Source organism: Xyrauchen texanus, chromosome 46 (genome assembly GCF_025860055.1).
Source record: "Xyrauchen texanus isolate HMW12.3.18 chromosome 46, RBS_HiC_50CHRs, whole genome shotgun sequence".
NCBI classification, from domain to species: domain Eukaryota; kingdom Metazoa; phylum Chordata; class Actinopteri; order Cypriniformes; family Catostomidae; genus Xyrauchen; species Xyrauchen texanus.
In genome coordinates this window covers 7,723,627-7,738,680 of record NC_068321.1, presented here as the reverse complement: position 1 = coordinate 7,738,680, position 15,054 = coordinate 7,723,627, and the positions used below count along the sequence as shown (strand labels likewise).

Here is a 15,054-nt window from a genome sequence, read left to right as displayed (position 1 = left end):
GGCGTAGTGGCTAAAGCACAGGGCTGTTAATCAGAAGGTCGTTGGTTTGAACCCCACGGCCACCACCATTGTGCCCTTGAGCAAGGCACTTAACTCCAGGTTGTTCTGGGGGGATTGTCCCTGTAATAATTGCACTGTAAGTCACTTTGGATAAAAGCGTCTGCCAAATGCATAAATGTAAATGGTTGTCACACCTCATTATGTGGATGTTTAATACCACATGTAGCATCCAGTTATAAATACGATTATTTCCAGATATAAGTACATTTTGCTTTTCAAAACAGCCACAGTCTTTGTAAAACTGAGATAATATGTTACTTATGTTGTACTGCAGTGTTTCAATGATGATAGAGCAAAGTCGAAATGTAAAACTTTACTGTGGTGCTGTAGTTTGCAACAATCATTCACAAACAGTGAGCCATCAACATCTCATTAGTTGTAGTTGTCAGTCAAGAGAACATTGTACTGAGTGCACTGTAAAAAAATGAAAAAATGAAATGAAACATACCAATTTCTTGTTTTTAACTATGGCTCGAGATCGCAAGCATCGTTCAAGCACAAATTTCCTATATGAATCCTGAATTGGAATTATTGTACTCTGCACTTTTAGTTATGAACTTGTTAGGGGTCACACAAAATACCATACAACACAAAAGCTATTTGATGCTCGACCATACTTGCTCCCAGAAAACCTGAATCAACAAAGTATTATTAAAAACAGTATGGTTATATACAGTATATATATATAAAAAAACCTGAAATAATCAAATAAATACATTCTCAATTTCATATCAAACACGTTTCAAACAAATATAAACACTTCAATTCCTTTGTTATTGAATGTATCACACTTTTCCCCACAGAGCGACTGCAATAATGTGGAACTTTCCAGAAGGCCTCACATGTTCCTATGAAGACTGACCAATCCAATGCCTATCAAACACTACTAAATATGAATATCTCTTATGGCTGATTGTTCATTCTGTTATCATAGTACCAAGGACAGCAGATGTTTAGTTAAAGGACTAGTTCACCCAAAAATAAACATATTTTTCCAGACCTATACGACTGCCTTTCTTTTATGGAAAATAAACTAAATTCAGCAGAATGTCCTGGCTTCTCTTTTCCATACAATGAAAGGGAATGGGGACTGGTCCTGTCAATTGCCAAAAATGACATGAAGTACCAAAAAAAGTACCCTAATAGTAGTCCATATGACTTGTACGCAATTTTCTTCTGAAGTCTTCTGAAGCCATAAAATAGACCGAAATTTGCCCAACACAGTGGTTCTTGTAAGTGTCAAAGCTAATAACGATGTACAAAGTTTTAATGTATACATAACACAAACGATGTTTGAGAGTTAATTTGTAGTGAAAAAAACTTTGTGTTCCTCATAAAAACTATCTGATGGATTCAGAAGACTTGGACTATAGCGCATGAGTTGTTTGGATGACATTTATGGTGCTTTTATGTCATTTTTGAAGCTCTACAGCTCAAGTCCCCATTCCAAAAAAGATGGAAAGTATAGAAAAGAACAATATTTACGTTCTGCTAAACTTCTAATTTTGTGTTCCACAGAAGTATAAAAGTCCTACAGGTTTGGAACAACAGAATTTTCATTTTTAGGTGAACTATTCCTTTACTGTCTTCTAAATCTACACTACTCATTTTATGTCAAAGTATTTTTTTTTTCCTTTGTAATGTACAATCAAGTTTGTAAACATTTACTCTTCTTTGTATTGTACTATGCAGAAACACTGTTTTGGTAAAGTAATAACGAATATATGTTTTGTGTGGTCAAACGCATACTTTAAAATCATAAAGAATTGCACTGGCAGATGTTCACTGACTTTTCTGTTCTGTTTTCCCCTTTTGGCATCAATATTAAGGCCCGGTGTCTTAATGGAAGAGGTTTCTTAATGGGTAACACACACACACATACACACAAAAATCCATTCAAATGTTGCCCATAGGGCCTAAATATGCCTGAAATAGATGACCAATATTGCAGAGGAAGGAAGGTATTTTGAAAAGAGGGTACACATCAATTCACAAGAGTGGCAATGCAGCATTTTACAACCACTTTGAAATGATTATCTGTTTTCATATTAGTTAAAACAAAGAGTCTCTTTCTCTCTAATTGAAGTGCTTAGTGCTTGATGGTGCAGCTACGGTTGGTAGCAACATCACGGTGGGCACTCAAGGGATTTTGTGATGGCGATGGTTTGGCTGTGGTTATTGCTAGGCGATGGTCGCTGTGTAACAGCATCTCAAGTGAAAACATAGTTGATGAGTAGCTGGAAGAACAACAGCATGCAGAGGATGAAACAGTGGCGACTGCCCAACGAGTTGCTCTCCACCGCCGTCTTGTGTCGTGCAATCTGACGACCCAATGCACTCAGGTTTCTAAAAGACATAAACATACAAAGATCAGATGATAAATATAGTTTACATTTAACAAAAACAGTTTACTTCATCCAAAATTGATGGTGACTACTATCATAAATACTTACCTCTGTATGTCTTGTTGTGTTTTCTGTATAGCTGCTACTGAGGCCTCTATGAGGACAATATCCTTCACTTCTTTAGTGCATCTGGTACATTGGTTCATATAGCCTGATAAATTCAAAATAAGACAAATAATCTAAAGTGTTGTTTACCTACTGACATAAAATGACACTAAATACATTTACTGTATATTGCTATTAACATGCAGTTTTGGGTAAATTACTCAAAAAGGTAATCCACTACACATTACAAATTGTATTCAGATAATTTTTCTCATTACTTGACTGGAAGAGAAATCATCTTACGAATTACTTTACTTCTAAGTTATTTTCTAAAACACTTTTTTGTTTTCACTCAACAATTGTAAAACATTGTCTATATTTCCTCATTGTTCATTGTCGCATGCAAGGCTCAGAACCTGACTTAATAGGAGGCACACACCCTTCAGCTTTAACAGAAATGCAAACAGACATAAATATGAAAATAAATAATGTTTTTAATGTATTCTACATAAATATTATTTTAGAAATGTAATGACTTTCAGTCAGTTACTGTAATCTGATTACAAGTAATGTAATGTAAAATGTAAACAATGTAATTTATTACACAAAAATGAATTAGATTACTAGAAACAAATTATTATGTAATCAGATTACACCATCACTGCTGATATGAGGTACAATAGGATGAGTCTAATTTTTGCAACCCATGTTTTCTCAAGTTTTTTGTCACTGAAAATGTATAGAAGGGCATATTATTGATATTTCATTGGCTGAATTACTGACACACACTGACAAATTTAACCGGACTTTACTTCTATCCCTTTCTACCTAATTTTCCTTAAGAAAACTGTCACCCACTCTCACTAATGAATATGGATTACAAAATCCAAAAATGGTGTGTAGTTTGTGTGCGTTTAATGGGTTAAAGGCTTGCCTTCGTTGTCAGATGACTCATGATTGGGTTCTGGTGTGGTACTACTGCTCTCTGTGTTCTGACTACAGCTGGACGGCTGGCTGCTCGACTTCCTGTGTTTCCCATTCACCCGCACCTGAGAAACACCCGCTCATTAGTCCATCAACTAAACACAAGCCCTAAAGGGCCATCATGTCACCATAATAAGCTTTAGAAGAATCCTTCATTAGAAAATACCATAATTGTTGCTCAAAAGAAAATTCTGTATGCAATCTGACTCACTTTCTGCTCTACAGCCCAGTTTTGGCTGTAGGAGAAACTATTGAGTTGGCTTTGTGACTTCTCTTTTGTCTGGATGACTCCATCCTTCTCGAACTGGACCAGACAGCGGTCTGTATCCCAAGGCTTGGTGCTGAGAAAGTAAATGGGGTGATTTGAAATCATTATTGATAGTGGAGGATCATTTTCATAAACGAAAACAAGGCTGTGAGGGATGCAAGTACACAAAGTAATTTTTTTTTAAGAACCATTACTCATAAATGCAGGCTATGTACGTCTATTATTGGAGGTCAAAATTATCAGTGAATTACGTTTGTGAATAAACTGTGAATAAAATGTTTTTTTTATTTTTTTTTTTGCATTTTATTGTCATTGGTAAAAGCTGTGTAAAGATTATTTTGTGTTTACTTTGTGTTTCACTGAAAGGTTTAGAACAAAATGAGGCAGTATAAACAATTACAAAATTGTACATTTTTTGTAAGCTATTACTAAGACAGCACCACATTTTGAACAGACTGTTCTTGTGTCCCAAACAGCCTCATTTTTATTTATGTTTAATTAAATATGGCCTCTACCCTGAGTAAAGTCTATTTTTGCTTTAAGCCATATTTCTCTTCCTGAGCTGCTTTTATTTAGACAAATGTAGCTTGTGGTAAATTATAATTTTTGGTAGCATCTCATTAAAGATATTGTGAACATACTCTGCATATTTGTAGTGCCACTCATTGGTGTCAGTGTCTAGAGTGAAAAGGCGAGGGTTCCAGGGTCGGTCACCCCTCTCTCTGGCTTCCTGCCTCTGAGCCTCTTCCAACACAAATTTCTCCTGGGTGGCATTGTTCTGGTCTTTATCATTAATCGCTCTGGTCACATGGCGCCACAGCCTGTAGGAAAACCATGACACATTTAAAACTCTTTGATGTGCTATAATATAAACCACAAAGTGGAGATAATTTTAAATGATGCTTTGAAATTAAAAAGTTTAATTTAGATGTTTAAGATTTAAAAAAAGAAGAAAAATGTGCAGTTTGCATGCTTGATTTTGTTTTAACTTGACCAAACACTTGTGATGTTGTAGTAGTACACTCTCTCAAATATGAGGTGCACGTTAGTCTTAAGTCATAACCCATAATTTTAAATAAATACAATTTAAAAATAAAAATTTAATAAATTACAAATAAAATATATAAATGAAATACAATGACATAAAAAATATTTAGAAATAAAAAAAATATCAAATTACTAATATATAAGCATAAAAAATACAAAATAAATGCTAAAATATACAAGGTACATCACAAATCAAAATAAATAAATAAATAAAAATAATAGTAAATAAATAAATAAAAAGTAAGTAAATACTAAAAATATGTAGAAATAAAAGTGAGAAATAAATAAAACAATAATTAAATAAATCAATAAGAAAAAACAGATAAAAAAATAGTTAAAGCACAAATCACAACCTCGGCTGTGGGTCAGCAGTATATTATCTATTCATTAAAGCATATAAAACATGATGCAGGATTGGGTGATGAAACTGATATTTTCATTGTGGTCTTTAGTCTTATTGGTTATGAATTCATGTCTTTGCACCTCTCAGACTCGAACGCCTCCTGCTGGTCCATCTGTACCACTTGTCTCTTCAGTCTCTGTCTACGCACATCTGCACTGGGGTTCCACAGCACCTCCTGGTGGCCCGTCTTCTTCTCAGTCAGGTGCACTTTCCTATCCTGAAGTAAGTTTTGGATTTTAAACACATCTGGGACAGAATTTATTGTCAATCACTGTGATCAGAAGTCAGCCAGAGCTTGTAGGCTCTGTGTTTAAATTTGGCCTCAGCTTCCCCTTAAGGGATCAATCACGTTCTTCTGTCTAATCTTCTGTTTATCTAAGAGACACTGAAACTGGCCATATAATTATGTATGTTACTGATGCAACAAGCAGAAAATGTATGTAAAATATTCTTCTGATGTAAGATTAGCATAGACTCTCACCCAGTGCCCATCTACTGTAGCCAGAACATCTTCTCCCATCTGAATCTTTCCAGAAATCTGGTTAACATTGCAAGAGCTGCCAAGAAAAGGCTGAGACAGAGATGGAGAGAAAAACAAACAGTTGTAAGATAAAAAAAATAAAATAAAAAAAGAGAGACATATTAAGTTACGTAAAAGCTGAAGTGTGTAATTTCCATTTCACTAATGGAATTGCAAAAATAATGACACTACAAAAAAGACTCCTCCATCTGTCATTGGTCAACCAAACAAATAGCCCCGCCTCAAACTAATGCCATTTACTTATAAATGTTGCTGTGTCAGGATATTCAAATAAACAGAGCAACGTTTTTAATTTTTTTTTTTATATAAAATGAACCAACTAATGTCTTACTTATAGATGTCTCTGCATAATGTATTAAGCTGGATAGGAGGAAAAGTTATATTAAAGGTGCACTATTGTCTTTGTAACATTTGTCTTTGTGTCATCTTGGACTTATACTGACAACTAGTGGCTTGGATGCAGCATCATTTAAAATCAATAGTTTTCAATTTCAGATGCCATTGTTGAAATTAAGAATTCCCAGTTAGCCATGATTACTTTAATCAATGACTGAAAGTGTCAAATAACAGGACGGTTAATGAGATTAAGTGAGATTTATTCGGCTGGTCACGTGATTCTAAAATGGCAGCCCCCATGAGGAGACCCTCTCCATGTAGAATAAAACAGCTTTTATAATGTTACTGATATGACTGAACTCTTCATCTCACACGAGAGGTCATAATTTTACACATGTTTCAAAATAACTATTCATTTCTTTAGAAGTAAAACTTTTTAAATGAGAAAAAACTTACTGAGTCTAAAACATTACACACTTCAGCTTTAATTTTGCAACCCTGAAAGTACCTTCAGTTTAAATTCAAGTTCTGTAAAATATTGAGTTTTTTCACACTCAATTGTGATTTTCCCACCAAGCTCCAGTGTCATCGTACCATACAGAATACCTGTTGGAGAGACGGTATGTTTATTATTGTTTCACTTTAACATTAAGACACAATTATCATATAACCCATTTAAGCAGATACTATAAGTGAAGTTCATCACCTTTACAGTGAGCGTACGGCATTGTAATGACATATTCTTCATCTCGACTTAGAAACAAAAGTCTGGCCTTTCCATCCAGTATGGCAGACAGAGAGTTCCCTGTAGGAAGTTAAACTAAAATTATTATCAAAACCATACAGATATCATACCAAAATTGCTTAGTAACTGTATGTGTATTGTACATGCTAAAACAGTGATTTACCATAAAATTTTGATTTGGCCAGAATGCTTCCACTAATGCAGAATCCATCCTTCTTATTGCTAATATAAAAGGCTGAAATGGGCGGGTGATGAGAAACCTAAAAGTTCAAAGTTAACAGCTAATCAACACAGAGCAGTTTTTTCCATATGTCACAGAAAAAAGCAATGGTCATATTTGAAATGCATGAACAGAAAATGCCTTGCCATGTTAAGTGTACTGGTTTGAGAAGATAAATCTAAATAGTAGTAAGACCAGATTAGAACAGGTTTATGCAATTACATCAGAGATAACTGAGTGTGATACTAGAGGTTCACCTGTTCTGCTATGTAAAATGTGCAACTGTCTGTTTGTGGATGTAGCCAGCAGCATCGGAACATCTCTCCAAGAATGGGGTTGTATGGTTTCTTAAGACCCTAAAACAAACACACAACACACAATTAGTGTCGATATAAGTCCTATGCCAAAGTTTCTTTAATGTATAATTCATTTGTGGTTTACCAGTTTGATCACCTGTATTTCTTGTAAATAATTTACTTTTAAGGTTTACTTTTACTTTTAAGACCCCGTCTTATCTAAGAATGATCTTAAATTCTGCCTATTTAAATAAACAACTGAGGGGAAATTATTTAGCTGGCTAACAAACTGTAGATTCGATTTTGTCCAAAAAAAAATAAAAAATGATTTGTGATATTCTTCAGGGTTCTCACTCTTTTTAGATGATAATTCCCATGACTTTTCTCATGACCATTCCAGTCTTTTGTGTTAACACTTATGTAGTGTTGGGATCAAAAGTGACCCCCTTTAAAGTTTTCTTCAACTCAGTGGCATGAGGTTTGGTGAGTTTTTCTACATTTGCTGTCTAATAAACAAAACAATTGGGCTGGATTCTGGTGGTGTGGTAGTGTGACAAAAAAAACTCACATAATTGGATCCCACATAGGAAATGAATGGATGAGATGATAAAACCAACATCACATCATTACAGTTTTTAAATTAGTGAAGTAAGTGTTTTTAGTCTTTTTTCAGGTCTGGAAAACACAATTTTTCTGATATATTCATGACCGTGGGAACCCTGAATTGGGGAAGCATCAGTTAGAATTGGTTGATAATTAAAAACAAATCACTATCATAGCCACTATCATGCAACAGACTGGCATGTCTTAAGGCCAATTTTAAGTAAAAAATGGCAACAAAAAAAAAACACTTTCTCTAGAAACTCATCAGTCAATCATTGTTTTGAGAAATGAAGGCTTACAATGCTTGAAATTGCAAAAAACAAAATATTTCATATAAAGGTGTACACTACAGTCTTCAAAGATAAAGGACAACTGGCTCTAACAAGGACAGAAAGAGATGTGGAAGGTCAGATATACAACTAAACAAGAGGATAAGTACATCAGAGTCTCTAGTTTGAGAAATAGACACCTCACATGTCCTCAGCTGACAGCTTCATTGAATTCTACCTGCTCAACACCAGTTTCATGTACAACAGTAAAGAGAAGACTCAGGGGTGCAGGGATTATGGGAAGAATTGCAAAGAAAAAGCCACTTTTGAAACGGTTGGAGTGGGCTAAGAAAGTGTTATGGATCTTAACCCCATTGAGCATTTGTGGGATCAGTTAGACTGTAAGGTGTGTGAGAAGTGCAGCCACATCTATGTCAAGTGCTACAGGAAGTGTGGGGTGAAATGTCACCGGAGTATCTGGACAAACTGACATCTAGAATGTCAAGGATCTGCAAAGCTGTCATTGATGCACGTGAAGGATTTTTTGATGTGAACTCGTTTATTAAGTTTTGAAAGATTTTTTTCAAATTGTAATAGTAATTTTTCATGTTATTAATGTCCTGGATTTAAAATAAATCTTTAAATCCAATCCAAATACTTCAGAAAACTTGCCTTTGGTTTCTTGTAGAAGCCTGAGAGATACCAGCGCAAGACCTGCTTCATCCTACAGTATGGGTTCTCCTCCGTCACAGCCCTGAAACCAAACAATTATAATTAAGTCTTCATCAATAAACCCAATGAAACCTAAACATGCTGATCTTGATGGCTGTTTCAAGTAGTGATGCTAATGAGGCACTTACTGTGATAGCAGGTCAGCATGGTAGTAGTAATCTGACAGCTTGTCCAGAAAGGAACGTGGCTCCAGGATAAAAGTTGGAAGGACCACTTTGGACAGGTCCATCCCAGGCCTCAACTGCTTTAGTAGAGTCCAGATTAACCCTTTGTTCTCTTCTGAAACGGTCTCAACCTGGGACACCTCACCAGCCTGGGATAACAGCAGTAAAACAGAACCAATGTTATTCTTAAAGACTTTATGCATTCTTTTACATATACATTTGTTGTGGTGTGTTCAAATTAAAGGTAAACTACGTATACGTCTAACTACGTATAACTATTTTTGTCTATGTTGGACTGTTCACTGCCACAGTGCTCTTGGACTCTATACTGATACCTATTGCTGTGGATGCTGCACATGCAACATTATATAAAATACTATTTTAATAACCCTATTTACTTTCTTAGTTCTGTACTAAGTAGTGTAAAACCTTTATGGCTCTATTGTGGTATAACTCTCACTTTCTATAATCTATTTAATTCCCATTGGATAAAATCCCTCACTGGATATCCTGTTTCACTCAGAAATAAGTCTGAATATGTAAGTTATTTCATGTTGACTTATTTGGTAAAAGTACTACTTATTTTCTTAAAGTGGAACATTTATTGGGAATTGGCTTGGTAAAAGATGGCCTTATAAACTATTAGTTTTACCGCACTGCATAAGTGAAATTAAATATTTAGGAAAAAGATTTATTAACTGTGTCCAAATAAGACATTGCAGTTCATTTAAACCTTCAGAGAATGTGATAAAGCGCTATTAAATCTTTCACCTCTCCCATCTCCTCATGGGCTTCCTCAACAAACGCTGTTGCCTGAAGGCACACGTCATCTGATTGGTCCATATCACTCTCCTCCGTCAGTCTGCCTCCGTTCTCATTGGCCGCATTGTCAGAATCTTCATGCGCCTCCCGCTCCGATTTGTTGGAATTTGCGTCATTCTCCATATGGTTGTTTTCCAACATAGAGTCATTCAATCTTTGATAACACAAAGAAAACATTAACCATATAGTTCATATATGGTCAAAAATCATACAAAATTAAATTTGTGTATTAATTTTTTCAGGAAAAATGTATTTTCTTAACGGAAGATTCTTCCTATTCTTTCTTATGCAGAACACATAAGTACTCCATGCAACTTGTATGTAAGATTCCAATTCATACGGGTTTGGATCGACATGAGGGTAAGTTTTAACAGATTTTCTTTCTTTTAGAGGGGAACTATTCCTTTCAGAAAATTACTTTTTATAGAAAACAATAACATAAATATCAATCTGTTTCTCACCCACACTTATCATATTTCTTCAGAAGACATGGATTAAACCACTGGAGTTGTGTGGATTATTTTTATGCTGCCCTTTATGTGCTTTTTGGAGCATAACATTTCAGGACCCTGTTGGCTTACATTGTATTGACCTACTGAGCTGGGATGTTCTTCTAAAAATATTTGTTTGTGTTCAGCTGAAGAAAGAAAGTCACACCTCTGGGATGGCATGATAAGAGTCATTTTTGGGTGAACTATCCCTTTAAGGATTTTTAGATATTTTTACCGAAAAACAAAAACAAAATAATGACTTAAAAACTGATTTTCTCTTTATTTGTGTGTTGTGTAAACATTTTTAATTCCCCTCACTTTTGAAATATTTATTTCACACAAACCTTGTTTCTCTGCCTCAAAGAGATTTGTTATTATGTTCACGTTCAAACCCTGCTTAGATCAGTTGCCAAAGCAACTAAACACATGGTTTAGTCATCTTCCCAAGTAATTTGAATGACATGAGCATCACCATGGTCACAAGGCAGTCATTATTTTTCATAATTTCAAATAAGAAATTGTATATATATCTGTATATAATTGCATTGATGCTTTAGGCAATGAATTTCGAAAGAAAAATATTAAGCGTCTGACGACATAAAGGCTCAGTCTCAGTCTCACATTAATAATCTGACCTTAAGCTATAATCATAAAGCAACATCAGTTCTTTCTGTCCCAGGAAAAAGCAGGATTAGAGAGTTATATCCTGAAATTTCCCCTTCATACCACACACAGATATCACAGCAAATCATGATGTTCTCAGTAAAATATGTCCTTTGAAACCGGATATCAACTGAAATACCCAAGCAACCCTAGCAAAATGTATCCTTACCTTGGCAGGAAATTATATTCCTGAAACTCCAATGATTGTATAAGTCAATAACAAAACAATGAAAACAAGATGTTTGTATACTGTTGAAACACAGCTTGTGCTCTTCCCTTATGGTTTCACGCTTGATTGTTCTTTTTTTCTATTTTTTTACAGGAAAGCTCTGAGGTAACCTGTTTTCCAAAGCTGTTTTTCCTGTTCAGCAGCCTTTCAAACGGTGCATACGCATTTACGAGTCTGTTTGTGTGCTGATGGTGATGTTGGGTTCACATTCTCATCTCTTCCTGCTCCTCCGCCTCTCACGTAAACCATTTGGGCAGAGCTGATTGGCTGGGAGCGTCAGAGTGGCTGAATTATTCAAGGTCATTTGTGAAGGGGTGGAAAAGGGGCATGACTTCAGCAAGAAATGATTGCCATCTGAAGGAAATACCACTGGCAAATACTTTGGGTCAGTCTCTCAAATACATAAAACTGCCATCTTTTACTCTTTGAATTTGATTTGATTCTACTGTGGAGAAGGTAAACAAATTAATTATTAAATGTAAAATGATTCATCAAAATATCATGTCATGGTTATATATGTGTTTGGGATATTGATTTTGAGTGATGGCATTGTAGGTCACAATATTATCAATATATTATTTCTAATTTACTGAATGGAATCTCTAAACTATTATTTAAATCACAAGTTTAAATGGTAAAGTATATATAAAATTAAGTTTTAGTTGTTACCAGTCATTCCAGGTTATGACTTTCAGTCTGGAAATTTGAATATGAGCGTCAAGCCATATCTAGCAGAGGTAGACCGATATATCAGTTTTACCGATTAATCGGTGACGATAGTTGCATTTTGGGTCTATCGGTTATGGCAAAAATCTATGTTGATATTGAAAAAAATAATATATATATATATATATATATATATATATATTATTTCTCCGTGATCCTCTGTGGCCGGTGCTGGATGATTCTACAGTTGAAAAGGTTTGGTATAACAGTCTAACAGCAGCCTCTAAAGATGACATAAAAGCAACCATCATTGACAATATTCATCCATATTTTCGAACTATAATATCCACTGATATATATGTAGAACTGGATTGTTGACACAACGGTAAAGTGCCTGTAGGAGGTGAAGCCACTGGAAGTGTTAGTATGCCAAAACTGTCATAGAGCATCAATGATTGACTGGCGAAAACACCCCCGTTTCACCGTCTCCGACCTCCGGATACGATAGTTCCATTTTACACTCTAGTGACAATCATATTTAATTTTGTTTGTTCTGCATAATATTTGTTAAGAGGGAGAAGATATATGTGGATAATGATGTCAGAGCATTCACCTGCCCCGGTGTTCAGTCTATCAGTGCAGCACAACGATCACCAAAAGAAGCGGCAAAACTGTCCATAAGTTGAAATGGAAGTATGAAAAGCTGCAATATCTGCTTGTTTAGGGTGATAATACATCCTTAACCCCAAAATGGACTTTAAAATAGTCAGACGGGAATTTCGAAATCCCCTTAAATGCTTGGATTTGCCCTTTTTCATAGTGATGTGGTCTCTAATAATCATGTTTAAAAACCACGTCGCCCGGGAGGCCATGGATGCGAGAAAATCAGAATAGCGTCAAGATAAACGAAAATAAAATTATCGACCATGTCTTTTAGCATGTCATTCATGAGCCCCTGGAAGACAGCAGGGGCGTTGACCAATCCGAAAGGCATGAACAAATATTCAAAGTGCCCCTATGAGTTTTAAATGCCATCTTCCACTCATCCCCCTTCCTGATATGGACCAGGTGATAAGCATTGCGTCAGTCCATCTTCGTAAAGACAGACACCCCCTGCAAGAGTTTGAAGGCTGAAGACATCAATGGCAAAGGATAATGGTTCTTCACTGTGATGTCATTCAGCCCCTGATAATCTATGCAGGGTCTAAGCGAGCCATCCTTCTTCTCCACGAAGAAGAACCCCACCCATGTGGGCAAAGAGGAAGGGCGGGAGACTGGCTGCTAAATAATCATTTATATACCTGTTCATGGCCTCCCTCTCGGGAGCTGAGAGTGAATACAGCTGTCCTCGAGGAAGAGAGGTGCAACAAAGCAATTATATAGCACAGTCGTACGGGCGATGAGGAGGGAGGGTCATGACGCGGGACTGGCAGAACACCTCCCCAAGCTGTGATATGCCAACAGTACTCCAGACAAATACGCCGGCTCATCCTGCAATGAAACACAAGACTGGACAGAGGAGACAGCAATGTGAAGAACAAAAAGAGCTCCAAGCAAGGACTGTGTTGGTTGCCCGGTCTATGTGTGTGTTGTGCATTACCAGCCAGGGATGTCCCAGCACAATTGGGGTCAATGGGGATCGGATGAGATAGAAGAACTGTTCAGAGTGGTTACCGGAGACAAAGGTGATTGGTTTAATGGAATGGGTGATGACTGACAGGGCCATGCCACTAAGTGCGTGGACACTGACTGGCTCATCTTATTGGACCCTGGGGAGCCGCTATTTGGAAGCCAAGTCTGTGTCAATGAAATTCCCTTCGGCACCAGAATCCATCAAAGCTAAAATCGTAGTCAGGTGATCTGGTAGCAGTAGTGGGTCGTGGGTGAAGATCAGGTCACCGAGAGGGTGAAGAGTTGTGTCGACAATGATCACAATGCTGAGTCAGGTGTTGATCGACTCAGATGGCTAGGTCCACCAAATTGCCAAATTGAGGGGGAAGATCCAAAGGATAAATCTCATCCTGTCAAATGTGTTTTTTAGGAAAACGATTTACTCTAGAATAAAAGTCTTTATTAGGTGCTACTAGTAATAAATCAAAAAGAGAAATGAAAATGCACACAGCTCGGGTCCCAGGAGGATAGATGTTGGAGTTTTTTTAAGAACAGTACAAGACCCTAATCTTTTTGTAGGCCCGTACCGTGGGTTGGAAATACACAATAGCCAAGCTGTTTTTGTGGGCTGGTAAAAAATATTAAAGACTACAGGGAGTCTTAGGGTCAATTCAAAATAAGTCCAGCATGAAAAGCTTGTAGACAATATTTTTTAACAATGAACTTCACAGACAAAATATCCCAAAAGTCTGAAATATAATTTCCAAGACATTTCCATGACCTTTCCGGACATTTACGATTACTGGAAATTGATTTTTTCACAAAGGTCTGAGACCTATGAATCATTTAGACCGATTTGTGAACCATTTCAACTAATTCATTGAAAAAAAGATCAGACTCAAAAGAACAAATCACTCACAAATCGAACATTGCTACAGTATGTCTTGCAAGAACGTTTTACTCTACCAAAGCTCTACACTGGAGCAATATCTTACATCATTACATATTTGAGAGTAAACAGTAAAACTCGAAAAATGTATATTCACTATAGAAATGTATTTCTTAAATACATTTTCATGACTTTTCCAGGCTTGGAATACAAAATCTAAAATGTATCTGATATTTCCAAGTTTTCCATGACCGTGAGAACCAAGAAATATTTTGCGATAATTTGCCATTTATAGACTTTGTCTATTTTTACTAAAAAATACAGCATTGATGTGAATTGTTTTGGTTTTAAAACACTGCTTGCAAATTTTTCAAGGCATTAAAGGAACGGTTTACCCCAAAACGTCACCCAAAGTCACTCTAAACCCATAAGAATTTGTCGTGTGTTACATAAAAGGACATTTTTTTTGGCCATATAAAGTCAGTGAATAGTGACTCCGGGCTGCAAAGATCCAAAAAAGACTGCACGTGTCCTATCCTCAACTTTCATTCTGTTTTTCTTTTCT

General features: G+C 36.1%; 1 protein-coding gene across 4 annotated transcripts in view; it reads right to left on the bottom strand.

Moving 5' to 3' along the window:
• Window positions 1-342: 342 nt before the first annotated feature.
• The window catches only part of LOC127637988 (oxysterol-binding protein-related protein 5-like), a 62,502-nt gene continuing 47,790 nt past the window's right edge, over window positions 343-15,054 (bottom strand). For all 4 annotated transcript variants that reach the window (XM_052119344.1, XM_052119345.1, XM_052119346.1 and 1 more), the window contains 14 exons: window positions 9,890-10,094; window positions 9,083-9,267; window positions 8,895-8,976; window positions 7,312-7,410; window positions 6,998-7,094; window positions 6,796-6,894; window positions 6,598-6,695; window positions 5,694-5,783; window positions 5,293-5,429; window positions 4,404-4,583; window positions 3,706-3,835; window positions 3,445-3,559; window positions 2,514-2,616; window positions 343-2,406 (listed from right to left, as the gene is read on the bottom strand). In XM_052119344.1, coding sequence (XP_051975304.1) covers window positions 2,271-2,406; window positions 2,514-2,616; window positions 3,445-3,559; window positions 3,706-3,835; window positions 4,404-4,583; window positions 5,293-5,429; window positions 5,694-5,783; window positions 6,598-6,695; window positions 6,796-6,894; window positions 6,998-7,094; window positions 7,312-7,410; window positions 8,895-8,976; window positions 9,083-9,267; window positions 9,890-10,094 — 1,756 coding nt within the window. In that variant the 3' untranslated portion in view covers window positions 343-2,270. The remainder of the gene's footprint in view (window positions 2,407-2,513; window positions 2,617-3,444; window positions 3,560-3,705; window positions 3,836-4,403; window positions 4,584-5,292; window positions 5,430-5,693; window positions 5,784-6,597; window positions 6,696-6,795; window positions 6,895-6,997; window positions 7,095-7,311; window positions 7,411-8,894; window positions 8,977-9,082; window positions 9,268-9,889; window positions 10,095-15,054) is intronic.